Source organism: Puma concolor, chromosome A1 (assembly GCF_028749965.1).
Source record: "Puma concolor isolate L17-30 chromosome A1, mPumCon1.1.hap2, whole genome shotgun sequence".
NCBI lineage: Eukaryota > Metazoa > Chordata > Mammalia > Carnivora > Felidae > Puma > Puma concolor.
The window spans coordinates 223,399,113-223,418,958 of record NC_141667.1 but is presented as its reverse complement, the minus strand read 5'-3'; the positions used below and the strand labels follow the sequence as shown (position 1 = coordinate 223,418,958).

General features: G+C 43.8%; 1 protein-coding gene and 1 long non-coding RNA gene across 2 annotated transcripts in view; both read right to left on the bottom strand.

Moving 5' to 3' along the window:
* Positions 1-18,487, bottom strand: part of FOXO1 (forkhead box O1) — a 98,431-nt gene extending 79,944 nt beyond the window's left edge. Inside the window, exon 1 of the mRNA XM_025924051.2 lies at positions 17,412-18,487. Coding sequence (XP_025779836.2) covers positions 17,412-18,062 — 651 coding nt within the window. The 5' untranslated portion in view covers positions 18,063-18,487. The remainder of the gene's footprint in view (positions 1-17,411) is intronic.
* On the bottom strand, positions 15,916-17,405 carry LOC147584799 (uncharacterized). The gene is made up of 2 exons (XR_015253540.1): positions 16,150-17,405; positions 15,916-16,027 (listed from the first exon to the last, which is right to left on the bottom strand). It is a non-coding gene; the product is annotated as an uncharacterized LOC147584799 (long non-coding RNA).
* Positions 18,488-19,846: the final 1,359 nt, after the last annotated feature.

Sequence of the window (19,846 nt, the reverse complement as noted above, 5' to 3'; positions counted from 1 at the left end):
AGTGTCCGACTTTGGCTCAGGTCATGATCTTGCAGTGCGTGGGTTTGAGCCCCACATCGGGGTCTGTGCTGATAGCTCAAGAATCTGGAGCCTGCTTCAGATTCTGTGTCCCTCTCTCTCTGCCCCTCCCCTGCTCGTACTCTCTCTCTCAAAAATAAACAAACATTTAAAAAAATTAAAAAAAAAAACAACAGTATAACTAATCAACACTTGCTTTAATCCAATATTCTCTCTCAAATAGGAATGGAAAACCACAAAGTTCATTTTCATTTCAAAAACTTTAAATGCTTCTAATGTGTTTGTTGCTTAAAATGTGAAAAGTCAGTCAAAAATAAAGAAAAAGTAGGGGTGCCTGGGTGGCTCAGTTGGTTGAGCATCCGGCTTCCGCTCAGGTCACGACCTCATAGTTTGTGAGTTTGAGCCCCGCGTTGGACTCTGTGCTGACAGCTCGGAGCCAGGAGCCTGTTTCAGATTCTGTGTCTCCCTCTCTCTCTGCTCCTCCCCCACTCGTGCTCGCTCGCTCTCTCTCTCTCTCTCTCAAAAATAAATATTAAAAAAAATTTTTTTAATAAAATAAAAAATAAATTACTTATATTTATACAATCCAAATACGACCCACCATTAACATCTGGATATACTTCCTTCCAGATATTTCACATGATCTGAAACTGAAAGATATATCATACAGTCAGATCAGTTTACATACAATTTTATATTCTGCTTTCCCATGTTGCTGGGTATTTTCCCATGCTATCAGAAGCTCTTCCAAAACACAAAACAAGTCTTTCAGAATGTCCCTATCAAATCTGTTACAGCATTATTAGGAAAGATAGGTATTTTGGCTCTCTCTTTGGTTCTGATCTGCGCTTTTTATCTCAAAATATTCTACATAATCCAGAAGCCCATAAATAAAAATATGAAAGCCCCAGATGCTCAGCTACTTTGAATTTTAAGGCCAAGAATTTTGGCTAATGCTAAAATGTGTGATACTGCATAATTATATAGCTCCTGCTCTGAACACCTCCATTTGCCCTGCAAGTACTTCCCTGTGGTATCACTAACCCCACTTTACAGATCAAGAAGTTAATAGAGCAGTGATGTGACTTATCTAAATATGAATTATCTGGTTACCAATCTAAAAACAGAATCCAGGGATCCTAATATTTACTGCAAAATCATAAACCTGGGAGAGGCTCATGAAGGCACTATAAAAAGCCAATGTTAGAGGGAATTCTGATGAGAATCAGTTCTCAAACATGCTGGTGATCTAAGAACATCTTCCCAGGGGTGTTAGAAAATATATCTAACCGAAGATCTCCAAGCAAGTTTTGTAGACACTAGCACTGGCTGGCCAATTATCACTGTCCAAAATTACAGGTGGGAAAACCGAGGCAGAAGGAAACTGAAACACACATCCCCAACATTTTGCGATCAAGACAGGACTAGTCTTCCTTTCCCATCTCAGCTCAGCCCAAAGGAAGCCAGGTAAGTAGGCCAAGTTTCCATGTAGACTGACAAGGAGAGCAGGGATTTTACTGCTCTGAACAGGAAGAAAAATGGTAGGAGGTATTGGGGAGATGATGACGAAGGGAGAGAGGGCAACGAGAAAACAGAAATAGGATGAGTACCCAATCCAATGAGGTTGATGTAAGATGTGCGTGGGTCCCAAAGCATGTACCAGGTCACACATGCAGGGTTGGCTCAGATACTTCCCAAGCAGTGTACAGGAGCTGGAGAACCCAGCTCCATAAGCCTGGACTGACAGAGTCAAATCTCTGTAACCAACAGATAAAATGTCTATGGAATTATTCACCCAGAACACAGGGATGGCATCCCTGATCATCCTCATCAAGGCACAAAAACCATGCAATCCTGAGATTTTTAACTCCTTTTACTAACGTGGAGACTATGGTAATGTAGAGACATGTCAGAATGTGAAGTCAGCTAACACCACCCATCACCAAGTCAATAATTTCCACGTTTAACACAGATGGAGCGGAAAGACTACAAAATCTGCCAAGCCTGATTATGCCTACGGAGTTCGAGATTCGCCACTGAACAGCATGAAGATACACTTTTAGTTCAGTGAAAACAAGTGATGACAACATGCACCTAGAGGGGCGCCTGGCTGGCTTAGTCAAAAGAGCACGCAAATCTTGATCTGGAGGTGAGGAGTTTAGGCCCCACACTGGGTTACAGAGATTACTTGAAAATAAAAGGCACCTAGAATTAACACTGATATGGCTATAATTACTCATCTTATCCTTTGGTACGGTTCTCTCTTCCCAAAAGTCAAATATAGGTTAACTATACATCACATAATGGGATGGATTTAATGGTGCAGATTCAGTGGAAATTTACGTCTATACATCCAGACTATCTTATGCAGGGAGAAGCTGTTTCCTTCCCCCCTTGTCTATTTACCAGCACAAACTAAGGTTAGTAAAAATATCTTTTAAGACAAACACATACTCACAGGTTTTTTTAGCTTAAAGACTAAAATACACAAAGTTGTTTCCATTTAGCTTACTCCCCTCAGTCACTCTCTTCTCTATGGGTGTTGCTTAATGTGGAACTTGCTCCCGTAAAGCACAATACTACCATCCTCCAGACACTGCTTAGAATCAGCACAGTCCCCTATGGCCCTACACTCTTTCGCAGCTCTTCTGTGTCAAAGGGTGACACAGCATCCAGAAACTAGGACAGGTTTTCTCAGGCCACCTTTCAAGAAGCACAGTGTCCCTGGACAAGGGCACTACCGACCCGACCCCACTCTGTACTCCACTGGTCACTCCCCATCCATAACAGAAAAACCAGGTTTGGTTTGGGGCGCCTGGGTGGCTCAGTGGGTTAAGCATCCAACTTAGGCTCAGGTCACGATCTGGAGGTTCCTGAGTTCCAGCCCACGTCAGGCTCTGTGCTGACAGCTCAGAGCCTGGAGCCTGCTTCAGATTCTGTGTCTCCCTCTCTCTCTGCCCCTCCCTGCTTGTGCTCTGTCTCTCAAAAATGAATGTAAAAAAAAAAAAAAAAAAAAAAAAAATTTGTTTAAAAAAAAAAAAAAGAAAAACCAGGTTTGGGATTCTGTGTTTTGTCAACACATAGAAATCTAAGTCCTCTGAAAGGTTGATTAAAGAGTTAAAACCGGTTAGCCGGGAAAAGAATACTGGTTAGCTGTAGAAACTGGCTTCACGTACCTGAGGAGGAAACAAACTGAGCCAATTCCAGGTGACTCCCAAAACCAGAACCAGAAGCCAGCCAGGGGGCAGGAGATGGGGAATTACAGGCGAACACATGGGGTCAATACAGAAATAAACTTTATAGCAACGTGGGAAGTGACAGATTCTCAAGTATCTCACAATGGCCAAGCAGAGGCTTCCATATCAGGTGGTAGTTTTAAAATTTGAGATTATACTTAAAAATAAAGTTAAATAAATAAAGGATACTCCATGATTCATCATGCCTTCTGGTACACAAAGTTTAATGAACTTGAAGGCCCAAACCCAAACTCAACAAGGAAATAAATGGGAATACAAACAGTTTAAGGTAACTTCTACACTATGTGAGACATTAAATCTACTTGTACATCCCTGTGAATGGGATTGTATCTATTAATAATTTAGAGACCATTTCCAATGGCAGTAGTTAATACAATAGGGTTGTGGTGATAAAGTAAAACTGCACCAGTAACCAGCAATAACCTCTGAAGAAACTTTTCACCTGATTTACATCAATCGGTTGGAGAAATTTATTCAAATTGAATAAACCAGGGGGCTGAAAATGAGAAAGAAACCGAAGAAGAAATGAACAAGTATGGAGAGGGAGTAGGGGGTGATCAAAAAGACACTTTTAATATAAGTCATTTAGATCTGTGCCCTCAGAAGCTCAGCAGACTATGTGGCATTCTTCACTTAGGGAATAACTGAGAACAGATCAGACAGACTCCCTACAACCCACGTTTTTAACTAATCTACCCCAGCTATCAGCCTCAGATGAGAAATGAGAAAATTAATGAACAAAAAGTAAACCTATTAAAATGAGGGGGGTGGTCATTAATAGATGGTGATTTTCAGTTTAAAGCAGTTCAGGCAAAAGCTAACTTTTGTCACTCTCAAAAGGTAAACACTGCAAAACTCTGGCTTCCACATTTCTCTCCACCTAATCAAACTTTTAAGACATTTGAATTGGATGACAATTCACTGGGGATCATTACTGATGGTGGTTCTGACTCCTGGTGATTCAGTACACAATCACACATTTGTAAACTTAGTAAGAGCAGAACATTCCCTGACTCAGGAGAAGTTCATGTATGTTCTTTTTCGCAGCTTTCTGTGCTGTCAATGGCATACTTAGGACATAAAAGCATCACAAAAAGTCAGATTTTCTTTTTACCATGTGTACTTAAATGCAAGAGCTCAAAGACCCTAACATGTCAAACTATTCAAAAATTAGACCCAGATCACAGAAAATAAAACTAAGTATCATTATAGTATTTTCTTAATATTCTGCACTAGCTAAATTATTTTGTAGGCTCAGACTCCTACAGAAGCATGCCAGTGTTGAACCACACCCAACAGAGATAATTAATACCCTCTTTGTGTGTTCCAATTTTATTTTATTTTTTTCCTGTCTTCCTCTACCTCTGGTTGAAAGAGCCAAAATGTGTACTCCCTACACTATCACAGGAAACAAAGCAAGGGAATTCTATCCAAATTGAAGGATGTCAAATTCCCAGGCATGGCCAGGCAGGATGTCAAAGGTCATGCCCCATATTTGGCGAAAGAAAGATACTATTAATATATTTATAGCCAGAACGGGTAACTATAAATCCAAAAGCTATAACCTGATGAAAGATGGAAAAGGCATTAAATTCAAAAGTTTTTATGCCCACACAGGAAGGCTGTCCTGATGACATTTAAGTTCATCTGCAAAACTGGTGTGGTCTAACAAGTCGACGCTCTTATGGCTCTTACCTGTGGGCCCTGTGCGGGTCTGCAGCAAAGTGGCCGCCAACTTGTTTCAGGCCAGAGTAACACAATAGCAGCCCCAGGGAGCAGGGAGACCTCACCAAGAGAGATGAGATTTTGTGCAAAAGGCAAGTCCCAGACTGGAAAGTTTGCTTAATAAAATTCAATGTCATTTTGTTTTAAGTGAGTCCCTGAAACAGTCTAGGCAAGCCTCCTCAGAAACATGCTTAATAGGGCATGTGACTAAAGGGAGGGCTCGCCATTTCAAATCCCAGGGGTATATTCACAGTTAAGGATCACAAAGAATTTAGACAGGAAAGGAATCCCTCTGATGCATTACTTTAGAATCTGAGATGTTTAGTTTTCATTTTATGCTTAGACTTCTTTACTTCTTCCTCCCAGTCCTCTTTAAAAGTTATTTGAAACACAAATGGGGGTGGAAAGTGTGAATGAGGCTTAATTGGAAGCCCTGAGCTGTCAATCCCAGTAGAATGATCTCAGCTCTTGACATCCGTGATTGAATGTGTTTTCCTTTTTCTCTTCTTGCCTTTTATATAAACACAGGCGGAAGTCATGGTTAGTCTAAGAACCATGGCCATCAACAGTCTGTCTTTGATTAAAAGGTCTACATAATTTCATCACAAAAGAAATTAAGCAGGGCCTTTCTATGAATACATTCAGCATTTGATATAACCCAAAATCATTTACACTGTTCAACAGGATCACATGGTGTAAGTCATTATTTTAATTTTTTTTCCTAGAAATAGAATTTATAAGGCATGCAATGGAATGGTAATGAATTCTGAAATTGACTTTCAAACATGCAACCTCCCATAGTTTGTGGAGCAGAAATGATCAGCATAAATGTGAGCTACGCATGTATCAATGTAATATTCTCTACATTATATTCTGTTTCTCCCCCATATTCTCCATCTTTAGCTCAAAATAAAGCAAAAATAAAGCAATCACACTAAGGAATGAAATGGTACAAACTTTAATATCCCAACTACCTATTAAATGAAACTCAATTGAGTTATTGAAACTCAATAACCTGGAAAGATGACTCAAGAGTATTTACTTCTGGGGGCACCTGGTCTTAATTTTCACTCAGGTCATGATCTCACGGATTCATGGGTTTGAGCCCCGCATCGGCCTCCTCGCACTGACAGTGCAGAGTCTGCTTGGGATTCTCTCTCTCCCCCTCTCTCTCTGCCCCTCATGCACACGCTCTCCTTCAGAATAAATAAACTTAAAAATATTTTTTTTACAAAGAATATTTACTTCTGAGTTAGACACCACACTGAGAAACTCAGGCTGTAAACTCTGAAAAGATGGATACAGACAGCGTGGGGACTAGCCTTGAAATACAGGGAACCATCTAAACACCAAAGTGTGGGCACGGTAATTCTTAAAGCTGTGACAACCATGCTTCTAAATTTCTATTTCAGTAACCCCAAATCTTGGTGTTTTGTTTGGTTTTTAGTATGTTCCATGTAACTATCAAAGATATCAAAATGGCATTTCTAGAAATATAAAGCACCTTACAGAAAACATCCCAGGAATACGGGGATATAATATTACAGTGCTACTACAAAGCAGAGTGATCACAGCTGGCGAAGTATCCATTATAGAGGCAAAAAAGATGATGCAAATCACATCAAAACACACCTCATTACAGGAATTTTTAACCCTAAAAAGTTTCCTTAGCATTAATTTTTTAATTTTCCTAAGTACTTCAGAAGAGAACAAAAAAAGCAATAAAAACCATTTGGTGAGATCGTCTAAAATGTAAACCCATCAAATACTGTGTTTAAGATCAGTGTTAACAGCAACAAAAAAAATAATCTGAAAGCACGCATCTTAATACAAATACAAAATAAATATAAATCTAGACCCTATATAATTAATTCTATTTCATGAATTCTAAGAGGTTCAAGAAACCAGTTGGGGCACACAGGTAACAGAAGAAAGTATAGGAATCTTTCACATTCAATGTATGCAAATGTAATAATGGGACACTAAAAATAGAAAGTTAAATTCTAAAAGGTTGAAGCAGAGACCAATTCAAGTTGCACAGGTTACATAAAATTCTCTCAGCAGATGGCCCACAGGAAGCTTTCACATTCATTGCATGTAAATTTCATGATGGCATGCATATCTACCCATCCAGAGAGAAAAGGTTTACATTCAAGTTTAGAGAAATGCAACCAGCTTGGTACCCAGTACACAAACAACCTTAGTGATATTTACAAGTTCGGCAAGTTCCTCTCAGCCTCTCCCCCTCCCCCCTTCAGAGCTGGCCCTGCAGGGTGAGAGAAAGGGAAAGAGGTCTCCAGATGCAGACAGGTGATATAAAACTTGCCTTAAAGTAGGAGGGTTCTCCTACATTCAGTCACAGTATGGTGGGCTGAAACTGACGCTGAACCCTCACTGGTGGGACAAATGGATGATTCTCCAAATTACATATCACAAACTCAAGAAACTACGTCATCTCTGATACAAAATCAGGATGACTGAAGGTACCTATCTTGATGCATTTATCCCGATGCAACCTACACTTAAGGTTATGTGAGAACAACAGGAAAAAAATTCCTTTTATGTCAAAATAGTACAATAAAATCCACATTTGACTGTCACTACCTCAAGAATCTGCCAAAATAAGAGCCTCTAGCTAAACCATATGCAAACCATTTCCTTTGACCTTGCTTCCAAGCAAACGAACTATCTGAAGTATTTGATATTTACTTGTATAGACCATTCCCAAATATTTATGCGGTTATTTTGTTTTCAAGCTTTGAAGGACATGTAATATTTACAAGCCTAGGAATTATGTAATTCATTATAATTTCACTCTCCAAATTACATTTGAAATCCAAATACATTTCTTTTTAAATACGGAATGTAGAGTAAGCCCTTTTCTTTTCCCAGTTACCCTCACCACCACTGAAAAGATAAAGACCCTCCCATTCTGTATGCAGGGATTTCTCACCTAGACAAGATGGGTCTTCCCTCAAGACACCCGCATGGCAAGCTCCTGGGGTATGGAACTGGTAGAGGAAAAGCACTAATTTTCTACATTAAAAAAGGAAAACTGGGGGCACCTGACTGAGTCAGTCAATATAGTATGTCACTCGTGATCTAGGGTTTGGGAGTCCAAGCCCCACGGTGGGCATAGAGCCTACTAAAAGCAAAAGGAAACCTACTATGGGGGCTGGGGAGGAACTGAGGAGGCAAAGTTAAATGCCTCTGGGCCTCAAATAACTATTTGAGAGATACCGAAAAGATCTTTATCTTCCCACATAATCCAAGCTGGTTCTCATCTTCCTCCTTCCTCCATCAGACCTTCTCTCTTGGCTAGAACCCAAACAAGACTCAGAGGGTTCATCATGCTCTTCGAGACTTTCCTACTGCAGTTATAAAATAAATGCAGCCACGGAGGTCCCCTCCCCTTCCTGATGTCAGGTTTGCTTAGCTCCTTTCAAACTGTTAACTCAGCAAACCAGTAACAGGAGGCCTCTCACCAGCCACGCGAAAGCAGTTCTAGAACAACTTCAGGATCAGGGTTGTAAAGACAAAAACATTTTTTCCCAACTCTGCTGCATATCAAATCCCTAATATAAGAGATTCACAAAACCATGACCCATTTTCCAGATCTGCGAGGAGTGGCGATTGAGAAAAATCTATTTATCCAAGAAATGTATTTAATCACACAAAAAGAAAATGGGCCACACTCTCTTCCCACCCTCTTTCACATAACAGCACTGCCTTACTCAGGGGAGTTAAGCAGCAGCTCCACACCCTTCAAGGTCACAGGATTTAGCATGAGGGTCACTTCTGTAACTTAAGACCAATATCATCTAGGGCGAAAAGTTAATCAAGGCAGAGTAAGATTTTGTTAGGTCTCAAGGATCCACATTAGAGATGTTAGAACCAGGTCACACTCAAAAAGGTGGCAGTCTTGAGACTTCGTGTCTTTGCCCAGCAGCAGTGTGTAAGAGGAGCGTGGGTTGTCAGAGGTAACAGCACATCCCAGGTCACGGGTGCTGCAGTGCAGACCAATGCAGCACAGGCTTTAGAGGTGTCTCTTCTGAGAAGACACATGTGCCACCCACCAGCCCTAAGAATTGAAGAACCCATGTGACGTAGTGTCCACAGGGGACAGGCTACCTTAGAAAAAATGACCTGTCCTCCCACAGATCTACAAATTGACTCTGCCTCTCCTCCCAGGAGATAAGCCTAGGAATAAGCCTACACTTCTCCCCTTCAAAATCAGAACTAAGATAAGACATAAGTCATCGGATGAAGAGGTTTTACATATCTCTCTAAAGACGGAATGAAAAGACCAAAGATGAGCGGCAATTCTGAACCTCACTGGATCCACAAACATTAACAGTGGGAAAAAATCAGACTGGCCAATTACATACTGTTTCCTAGTGCTTCTGATCTCTAGCAATCACACAAGCATGATATCCTGGTGTGCTGTGAAAGCTACTTTGTCCATGTGTTAGGTAACTTACAAATTTAGTAATTCCTCCAAGTGAGCTCTTTCTTCATCTGTTGTTTCCCTGTCCCTCGCTCCCCAAAGACACCTTCTAAATGATACCGTCTGCTACCATAAATATGTACATACCAGCAAAATAGCTTTCTACATTTCTCCAACACTTGTTATTTCTAACATGGCCAATAAGCTTAAAGATCTGTATCTGTGCCTTTTTGCTATGCCACAGTACAGTTTCGATTACATAAATCTTTTGGTTCTCCATGAGCTAGCCAGGCTCACTCACAAGTATTTGGAATGCATTCAGTTATATATCGGCCTGACATCAGTTTTGGGTTTAGCCTATCCAGATTTAACTTCCTCTGGATCCACTGAACAATCTCATTATAACATTCATTCCTATACAAGGTTAGTGAGTAAAGACAAACTACAATGAGAAAGCTATCGAGGATTTCTAGGATTTAGCTAATGCAATATTAGAACTGACATTTAAATCTGAAAGCATCTTTTTAAGCCAATATAAATTTTCTTCATGATTGCCCTAAGTATATTTTGAGATTGCTAACTCCAACTTTAGAATTTCTCTTTTTTCAGGGAAACCTAATGCACTTTTGGTGCAAATGTAAACTGGTGCAGCCATTATGGAAAATGGTATAAAGGTTCTTCAAAATATTTCCAATAATGATCTAAAAAAAAAAGGAATTTCTGTTTTTTCAAAAACACAAGAATTATGCTCAACAATGACCCTTCTTTATTTAAATCACTCTGCTCCCAGGACAGGACAGTATGAAGGTTAGGTTTTGTTGTTTATTTGTCTTTTTAAGTAAACTCTACCCCCAAGGTGAGGCTCAAATTCACCAGAATTCACCACCCAGAGATCAGAGATCAAGAGTTGCATGCTCCATCCACGGCCCATCCTGGTGCCCCTGAAGGTTAGTTTTAAGGAACAGACCAAGCAAAAAGCTAAATATTTTGGAAATACCTACTCTTCATGTTAAGTCAATTATGTAATATGTGCCATGTTTCATTATCAAATTCTGCATGTAAATTTTAAACCCAATGCAGTACACTGGCTTTACTTGCATTCCATGGGTTTCTATATTCACAGGAACATTTCTACAAAATTGAATTTTTAAAACTAAAAATGTGACCCTATTTTAATAACTTCTTATATTATAAAAACATATAATTTCATAGAAAAATTTGTTCTAATACATATAAAGTTCAATTTCCATCTGACGATATTCTACCCTATACTTTTTAAACTTCCTGTGTGTCATATAGCCATTACTCAGAGAAACTGATGCTTCCCTTATTTTCACGCCTTTATAAATGCCAGTTCATCATTTTGAAAATCAACTTAAAGAATTATCTGATGTATAGAAAAGTGGATATGCCAATGGATAGTTACTTGATAAAACCAAGTATAATAAAATGATAGTAAGTAGAAACTAGATGGCAGGTATACAGATGTTCAATGTAGAATTCTTTCAACTTTGCTGAACATTTGAAAATTTTATAATGAAATCTTGGGAGACTAACATCCCATTTGCAAGGTCCACCTCAATAGCCAACACAGAACTCCATTTTTCTCAAAGACACTTAACCCTCTCTACTGTGGACTAACTACACTGATTTATGTGCCATACCTAACCTGCCTACAGGATCACATTCGAATCATTTTTCTATCGTTCAGATACATCTAATATGACATCTTGTATACAATAATTATTCAATAAATAGAAAAAAATTAATAAAAATACCGTGACCATCTGTGGAAAATAATCATTGTTCTTTAGTAATACTAATAAAAACATTATCACATTTTGAACACACAGAAAGCTGAAATATAAAAGACCCATGGTTCAAGAAAAAATTTCTTCCCAACCACATATTTACTATATAATGGACATGATATAACATGCAGACATTAAAGTCAAATTACAATATACAGCAACATGAATTAAGAAATCATCAGACATTCACTAAGAAAAGGCAAAAATGCCTTCAGGCAGGAACCAAGACTGGAAGTTGGTGGAAAGGACATGAGCTTTGCAGACTAAGCAAAATTTTCAGAACTTGCAGTAAAGGCACAAGATGATCCAAGTGCTGGGGACAGGATGGTCTGGACCTGAAATAAGAGGCCTAACCTAGGGGAATGAGTGGAGGTCGTGAAAAGAATGTCTCAAGAGACTGAGACAGAAGAGCTGACAGACTTGGGGGCACCAAAAAGCATGAGAAGAATATGCTGAAAAGGGCATCCAAGCCTGAAAACTAGGGAAAAGGTTAACCAGACTATTGACCAAATCAGGGAACTCAAGATGGGAACCTTATCTGAGAGTAAGAGGAAATATGGCATGCTTGGGTTTAGACGTGTTCAATTTGAGGTGAAAGTGGGACATTTATGGCCCTTAAAGTAACTGGAGACACAGGACAATAGATGGAGTAAGTTACCTAGGAAAGAGCCAGAGAAAAAGTCCACAACTAGTCCTGAGGTTATCTTTAGGATTGAGCACAGAAGAAAAAAAATGAATGAACCAACTGGAGGAGAAAGCAGTATGAAAGTGGGGGAGGGATGAAGACAGTCCAATGTAACCCAGTCTCCAATAAAGGGATTTCTACAGAGGGGGTGGTCAACGGAAAACTGAGAAAATGGAAGGCTTAGACACTCCCCTGCCAGCCTTGGTGAACTCTGACCATAAAGACTACAAGCTCGAGCAATCATGAGAAACCAAAAATTGGGGGTATAGAATAGAAGCTCATCACACAGTCCCATCTCGTTTTTTGTTTTTGTTTTTTTTTTTGTAATAAATATGGCCTGAAATAAAGGACACATATTGAGTGTATGTCCTTATTTAATATTAATAATGCATCAAGGTGAAAATTCACCAAATAATAAACTGGAAAGGGATTGCAGATTTAGCTTTCTAATCTTATTTGGCACAATATCAAAAATAGTTTGCTTTTTTTTTTAACAGCTTATGTCAAAGCTACATGAGGATGAATGAAAAAGAGGAAAAAAAAAAAAGGGAAAGCAGCCCCAAAGCTTTCCAAGTGGCAAGAATAATTCAAACCAAGCCTCAATATTTGCAGTGCTTAACCCACAAATTTATAAACCATAGGTAGACAGAGTGGAGTGGGATGCCAATAGGAGGGTGGATGTTAAAAACTGAACCATATGAAATCACTAATGTACAAAAATCCATTTTCTTGTTTCATATGTTCCTTAGAAGACCACAAATAACAAGCAGTAATTTTCTGCAAAGAATTTATGTGCCACTGAGTTCTGTTAGTCTTAATCAAGAATTAGCAAAAAGGGACAATTCTTCCAGTCTTCAGTACACTTATATACAGCATATCCACTGGAACACAAACCATCACCCCTCAGACACCAAAAGAAACACTTTCTCAAGTTCATCCAATCCTGTTTGACAACTGAGGAGCAGCCCATACCAACTTCAGAATTTTGTACACACCAAGAAAAGGTGGTTATCTAACCCAAGGAAGGTCCCAGGGGATTGGGGCAAAGGCAAGTCTCTGCAAGCTGTTACTAAGAAGGCCGAGGCAAATGCTGAACTGCAGAGACGCAGGGCTAAATCCACTTTGCTCACTCAATGCTCCAAGGCTCAGTACAACTACAAACTGCTCTAATCACCATGGGGTTTATCCTGCCTCTCCAAGAGGATTCCAGGAAGCCCCAAAGTTACGGCACACGCAGGGAAAAAAAAAAAAAAAAAAAAAAAAAACCCAGCCGATTAAATTCCCATGATGCCAAGGTACTGGGTAGTTTCCAAGGGCAGAGTGTTCTAGAAAAATGCAAATAATTCAGGCTCTCCAAAGAAATTCCAGGCAAATACAGACAGCTGCTGTCTTAGAAAAATCATACAGAATTGTAGTTTAGGAGGCTGGATGAAAAGGCACAAGGACAGAGAGAACATGTCCAGCCTGTCAGGGATTCTAACTCACCACTGAGTATTCTTTCCCTCCTCCCCAGTTTATATGTCCCCTTAAAAGATTCCCTGTGCAGTGCATGGTATCCTAGCCACATTTGTGGTCCACTGCCAATGTGACAGACTCTCAATAATGGGGGGGGGGGGGGGGGGAGTTTGTCTCAATGAACTTTAACCTTCTTTAAAATTTACATGAGAATTAAAAATGCCTTCTTCCCAGTATTCAAATGTTTGCCACCCTAAGAAAATAAAAGCTGAGAAAAGTCAAAAATAGAAGTCACCACTCTCTTCCAAGGATCTGCCACAAATCCACAGGTAAAATAAAAATAAAATTCTTATAATTATTAAGGTATTCACATTTGACATCAATTTTGGAATTTCTGAAAAAGAAACATGCCAGCCATAAGACCTGTTACGTCAGTCCCACATACCTTTTTCAGCCTTTAGTAAATATGATATCACACGTGGCTGCATAATTCCCTTACTCATTTTTAATTCTCTTACCGCATGCTCCCTTCCCCAAATACAGATATTGACATTTTCACCCCACTGTAAAAAAAAAGGTTTTCTTTTAAGGTAATTTCAGTAACAATCTAGAAGCTGGCCTCACCTTTAAAGAGGTCATTTTTAAATCAAATGTGACTGCAGCAAGAAAGCATCTATCATCCCTGTGCTAGGGACTTTGTGGCTATTTAAATAACTCACCTGCAGATTACAAACCCGAATTACAAAATATGAGTTTTTAAACACAAAAAGTAGTACTGTCAGTTCATAAGCCAAATGAAAGAAATGTCATTCCAAAATAAGGAACATCTGAGATACCTCACTTGTCGAAGCATTCTTTTAACCAAAGTGCTCCAAATAGTGTCAAAACAAAAAACAAGAGTCAACTTAAAACTGCCATTAAAAAAAAAGAGGCGGGGAGGGACGGACAGAACCAGAGCTCACAATACTAGTTCCCAAGCTCTAGAAAGCTTTCTATGTGGGAGGGGAAGAAAAAAAAAAAGGTCATGGAAATGAAGTTTCACTATTTATAAATAGTGTACATGGTTTAAAAGATCCTGGGTTTTCCAAAAGTCTTAGCTTCCACTTTGAGTGTAACCTTATGATAATTATAGCCGATATTAAAACAACTGTAAAGCACATGTAAGGTACCATCTCCATAAATACAAAATGCATATCTGACAAATATAACCAGTGTCTAAGGAACTATAAGTTTCTGAACTCTTTAACAGCTTCTCAACTATTCTGTCCATGAAAACCACTTTCAAATTCTCAGGCAGGCCCCAGAAAGTAAAGCACAAGCAACTATATTTAATTAAAGAGTCAATCTAATTCCCACCAGTAAATCACAGGAAATATTTAGTTCCAAAGCAGCCTCTCCTAAGTTTTAAAATAGTTAGGTTTTGGTTGATTTGCATTTTAGGACTCGATTTTTAAAGCTAAAAGTCATAGTAAAATTTCTCCCTTTTACGAACCTTTAAATCAAGGGAGTCTTTCAAATCTGAAAAACTTGGTTTTAACAAGTAACTCATTTTTATGAAAACTCGAACCAAAAGACTAGTTATGACTTAGAATACTTAAGGCTGTTTCTTTTCTTCTTAAAATATCCCTTTACTCAAAGTGAAAATGCACTTGCTGTAGTCTGACTTCCACCAACGGACTCTCATTACACCTGAAACATTTACTCACTTGAGAACGGCAGCCCGCTCCTCCCAAAGCCCCACTTGGTTGCCACTGGGAGCAGTCACTGGGCCTCCAATTTTGAACAGATACCAACGATTCTAATTGCTCTTCGAGCTCTGAAAAGTGTATTTTTAAAAATAAAATTATAATTGCATTTTGGCAAAAAAAATTATAACAAAAACCTAATAAAAATGGTTGGGGGTTTGCTTCGGCCTTAGAATCTTTGTTTTGTTTTGTTTTTAACTTGAAAGTTTAGGTTGTATTCCTAGTTTAAGAAGAATAATCTGATTTAAAGCCATATGAGAGGCAAAACTAAAAATAATCCCAAACATCGCCCTTCTCCATCTTTGAAGAAAGGCACTCCAGCAAGCTGAAGCAGATTGTATCCATTTCCAAGGACCTAAAAGAATGGTGTAAGTACACACCTACTTTGAAAAAGTTTTGTTTTTTTTTTTTAATGGCAAACGCTTTATAAATAAATAGCTCAAGTAGGATTGATAGATGAGCAAGTCAGGTCTTAAATTCAAATGTTAAGTAAAATTGGATTTGGCAGACAATCTTGATTTTGTGACTTAAAAGAATACATATCAAGCTTAAAAGAAAGCACTTTACCTTTCTGAAACACTTGGTAAAATAACATGTTAACGCCTAGTAATGACATTATTAAGTGATACGTTTACTCTAAAACACACTTGGGAAAAAATAATATCCTGGCTCCTTCTCCAGGAACCTCAATACGTTAGGAGTATCTTAAACCTTTTGACACACATTAACCACAGGCATGACAGTGTATGTAAAACAACCGTGGTGTAACCAATTGCGCAGCAAAGATCAATCTTTATTAGGCTGTACAGTCAGGATTAGGGGTGAGGAAGAAGTTCCGAGGAGTGAGGAAGTCCTCCACTAAACTTTCACATCGATCCCTCCACCTGGGACAGCGAGAAACTGTCAGCTTCAGAAGGCCAAAGGAGAATGCACCCCCGGGAGGCCTCCCCACAGCCTCTCCTCCTGAGAGCCCCGGGGTCTTCTCAGTCTCCTAGTAGGGAAGTACCTGCCCCCATCCTGCGTCTCTCCGGGTCTCCCTCTCTGAAAGACAAAAAGGACCAGAGGCCCCTCATCTACGGTCCTCTCTTGTGGCAGGACGGCCCTACAAACTGCTTTGATGCGCACCTCCACTCCGACTCCCCGAAAACACTTGTCACAAAGCCCCCTGCCTGCCTCTGGGATCTGTACCTCCACGCTCGGTAACAATGAGGCGGCAAAGTGAGAAAGAAGGTACACACATCCCCAGCTCTGGTCACCCAAGGCAACCTCCCCGTGCCTATGTAAAAGCCTCAGACCATGGGCGAGGCCAAGTTTGGGGACACTTCCCTGCGTAGAGAAGTACTGACCTCGCAGCCCCGCGGCCGGGCCGGGAACCGCGCACCGCCCCGGCGCACTGGCCCTTTAAAGACGCTCTCTTCCTACGCCTGCGGCCCCTCCCTCGCCGTCGCAGCTCCCGCTCCCGCCTCCGCCCCCGCCGAGGGTCACACTTGAACTTTAGCTCGCCCGGCGCGGCCCGGCGCCCGCGCTCCGCAGGCGGTGGCCGCCTCTTCGCACGTGTCGGATGCACTACCTCGGGCTCGTTGCGCCCGACCCCCTGCACTCGAGGCCACTTCGGGTAAAATCAAAACAAAGCAAAATGCACACCGGCCTCCCAAAACTGCGCTGCCAAGGGCCGACTCGCGACCTGTCCTTTCCACCTACAGATCGGTCCCCCGGCGGCGGGGCCCCGATGAGCCTCCCGGCGCCCTCCTCCGCCCAGTGCGGCGGAAACGGCTCTTCGGCGCAGCCCAAGGCTGGGGGGAACGCGCGTCGCGGCGACGGAGAGGAGCCGCCCTCACCCCCTAAAGGTCCTGGAGTAAAAGAAGCGGTGACAAGAGTCCTCGCCGGCCGTGGGGGAGCAGCTCCCAGTAAACCCCTTCCTCCTTCCACTGGCGGCGAACTTTTCGGCTCGCTCTTATGTCCACTTCTTGCCGTTACTTTTTTTCACTCCCTAATTCCCAAATGAGCCCCTTTTCCCCGTCCCGCTCCAACTCTCACTTGAGCGCGCGCACACACACTTATTCCTGTCCCCCGACAGGTCCTGGGCAAGCCCACCACTCACATCTGCCACTTCTCGAGCTTTCCCTGCACGCGCTGCCCGCGTGCCCTGCACTTTCAGCCCAAGCAAACTTCCACAGGCGCCCTCTCCTCTGCCTCACCACGACCTCAGGTGGAGGCAGAGTCCCCGCGCCCCCTCCCAGTCCGGCTGTGCGTCCCGAGGCCACTCACCTTCCAGCCCGCGGAGCTGTTGCTGTCACCCTTATCCTTGAAATAGGGCACGCTCTTGACCATCCACTCGTAGATCTGCGACAGCGTGAGCCGCTTCTCGGCTGAGCTCTCGATGGCCTTGGTGATGAGGTCGGCATAGGACAGGTTGCCCCACGCGTTGCGGCGGGACGAGCTGCTCTTTCTCGGCTGCCCTGCAAGGGGGCCGGCGGCGGCTGGGGGCACCGGCGGGTGCTGAGACAGCGGCCCGGGCGGCGGGGGCTGCGGCGGCGCCGGGTGCAAGCAGCCCGCCTCCGGGCCCTGGAAGTCCCCGCACAGCCCCCCGGTGGCGGCAGCTGCGGCCGCCGCCGCCGCCACGGCTGCCGCCGCCGCTGCGGCCGCCGCCACGGACCCGGGCGCCTGCTGGAAGTCCCCGCTCTCCTCCAGCAGGCTCAGGTTGCTCATGAAGTCGGCGTTGACAGCGGCCGCCGAGGCCGAGGGCAGGCCCGCGGCGGCGTCGGGGTTCGCTGCCGCGCCGCCCGACGGCGCCGGGCTGGAGGTGGCCGAGTTGGACTGGCTAAACTCCGGCCTGGGCAGCGGCCAGGTGCACGAGCGCGGCCGGGGCAGCGGCTCGAAGTCCGGGTCGATCTCCACCACCTGGGGCGCTTCGGCCATGGTGACCCCCACCCCTCCCCCAACCGCGGGAGAGCCAAAGAGTCGAGAGCAGCACAGGGAGCCAAGGGGGAGAGGGCGCGAAGAGCCGGTCCGAGATTTGGGGGGGCGAGGTCGGCGCCTCGAGCCGACGAAAACCCGGAGGAAGGCGCGGCGGAGTAGTAGCGCGAGCCCAGAACTTAACTTCGCGGGTCCATCAACATCTAGGCTCTTCCAGATTCGCTGCACGGGCAGGACTGCAGGCCAGAGTCGCCGGGTCGGGCAGCAGTCGGCGCCGAACTCCTGCTGACAGGGCCTGCGGACCGAAGGAGGACGGACGCCGCGGGCCGCTCGCTCTCCCGGCGGCGCGACCGCGGCGCTGCTGCCTGTTGAATGTGGCGGCGGCGGCGGCTGCTGCAGCGACTACGCTGCCGCCCGACTTACGGGATCTGCCGCCGCCCCCCGCCCGCGGCGGCGCGCGCGCCGGCCCGCCCCTGACTGACAGCGCACGCGACCAATGAGCGCGCGGCGCCGCCGCCCAGGCAGCCAGTGGTCGCCCGCCTGGGCGGGGGCCGGTTTTCCACCCGGGAGGCGGCAGTGGTTTGGTGGGGGGTAGTGGGATGTTTTTCTCTTTCACACTCTCTCTCTTTCTCTCTCTCTCTCTCTCTTTTTTTTTTTTGGATCTCTGTTATTATTTTCTGGTAATTCTCAAGTATTTCTGTGAGTCTCTCGCCCTCTCAGTGTTTTGATTGCTAGGAGGCAAACCAGCGTGGAGGCGGCGGCGACACTTTGTTTACTACTGAAGAGCAAAGCCGAGTACTCGAGAAGCTCGAGTGGAACAAGTCGCTCGCTTCTTCGCCTCGACCTCCGCTCCGGGCCCGAAGTGGGGCGGGGCGGGGCCCAGGGGGACGCTCCTCGCTTCGCGGGCACTGGGTGGGCGGGCGGAGGCGGCCTTGCGGAATTCTACTCTATCGCCCCCTTCTCGACTCCACCCACGGTTTTTTGCAGAGAAACGTGGGGAAGTCGGTGGGTTTTGTTTTTGTTTTTTGTTTTATTTTCCTGCGATCTGTCAAGTCCTCCAGCCCCCGCGCGGGCTGCACAAGCCCCTCCCGCACCTGGGTCCCGGCGGTCCAGTCCGCGCGGCGGGCTCCGTCCCCGCCGCCTCCGCGCCTCGAGCCCACCTGTTCGTACCCTAGAGCTGAGCCTCTGCAGGTTCGGTCTAGTCGGGGGCCAGGCGTCCAGCCCAGCGGCAGCTCAGCTGGGTTGACGCCACACTTGACCTAAAAGGCTAGAAATGAGGTAAAGGGACTCAGCCGGGCCGAAGAAGCATCCTAGACTTCAGTGCCCTCTGTGGGATCATCTTCCCCTGCGCGGGAACCTCAGACTCTAATGGTCCAGGGGCGGCGGGGAAGGGGTCAGAGAAGAGCATTTAGAGAGAACCTTGTCACTTTATTATGTACCCCTAATTAAGTTCAACGGCTTGCTTGTCATTTCTTTGCTATTTAGGATAGAAGTAGTGAGATTTCAAGTAACGGCGCAAGAGGGGTAAAACCAAAGCCTGGGTGAGCCCTGCCCACCCCCAGGTTCCTTTAAATTGCCTCGAGTGTCAGTCAACTTCCCCCCCCACCCCACCTTTCCCCATCTGGGCTCCAGGTCCTGGACGTCCTGTCGAGATCATTGGGGCCAAAGGCAGAAAGACAATGGCCCTTGTGTCTCGGGGAGCAAAAGAAACAGTTTTCAAGAAACAGTTGTTTTGTTTTGCCTATTTAGGAGGCATAAGGAAGGCATTTCCTTTCAGAGGGATGGGA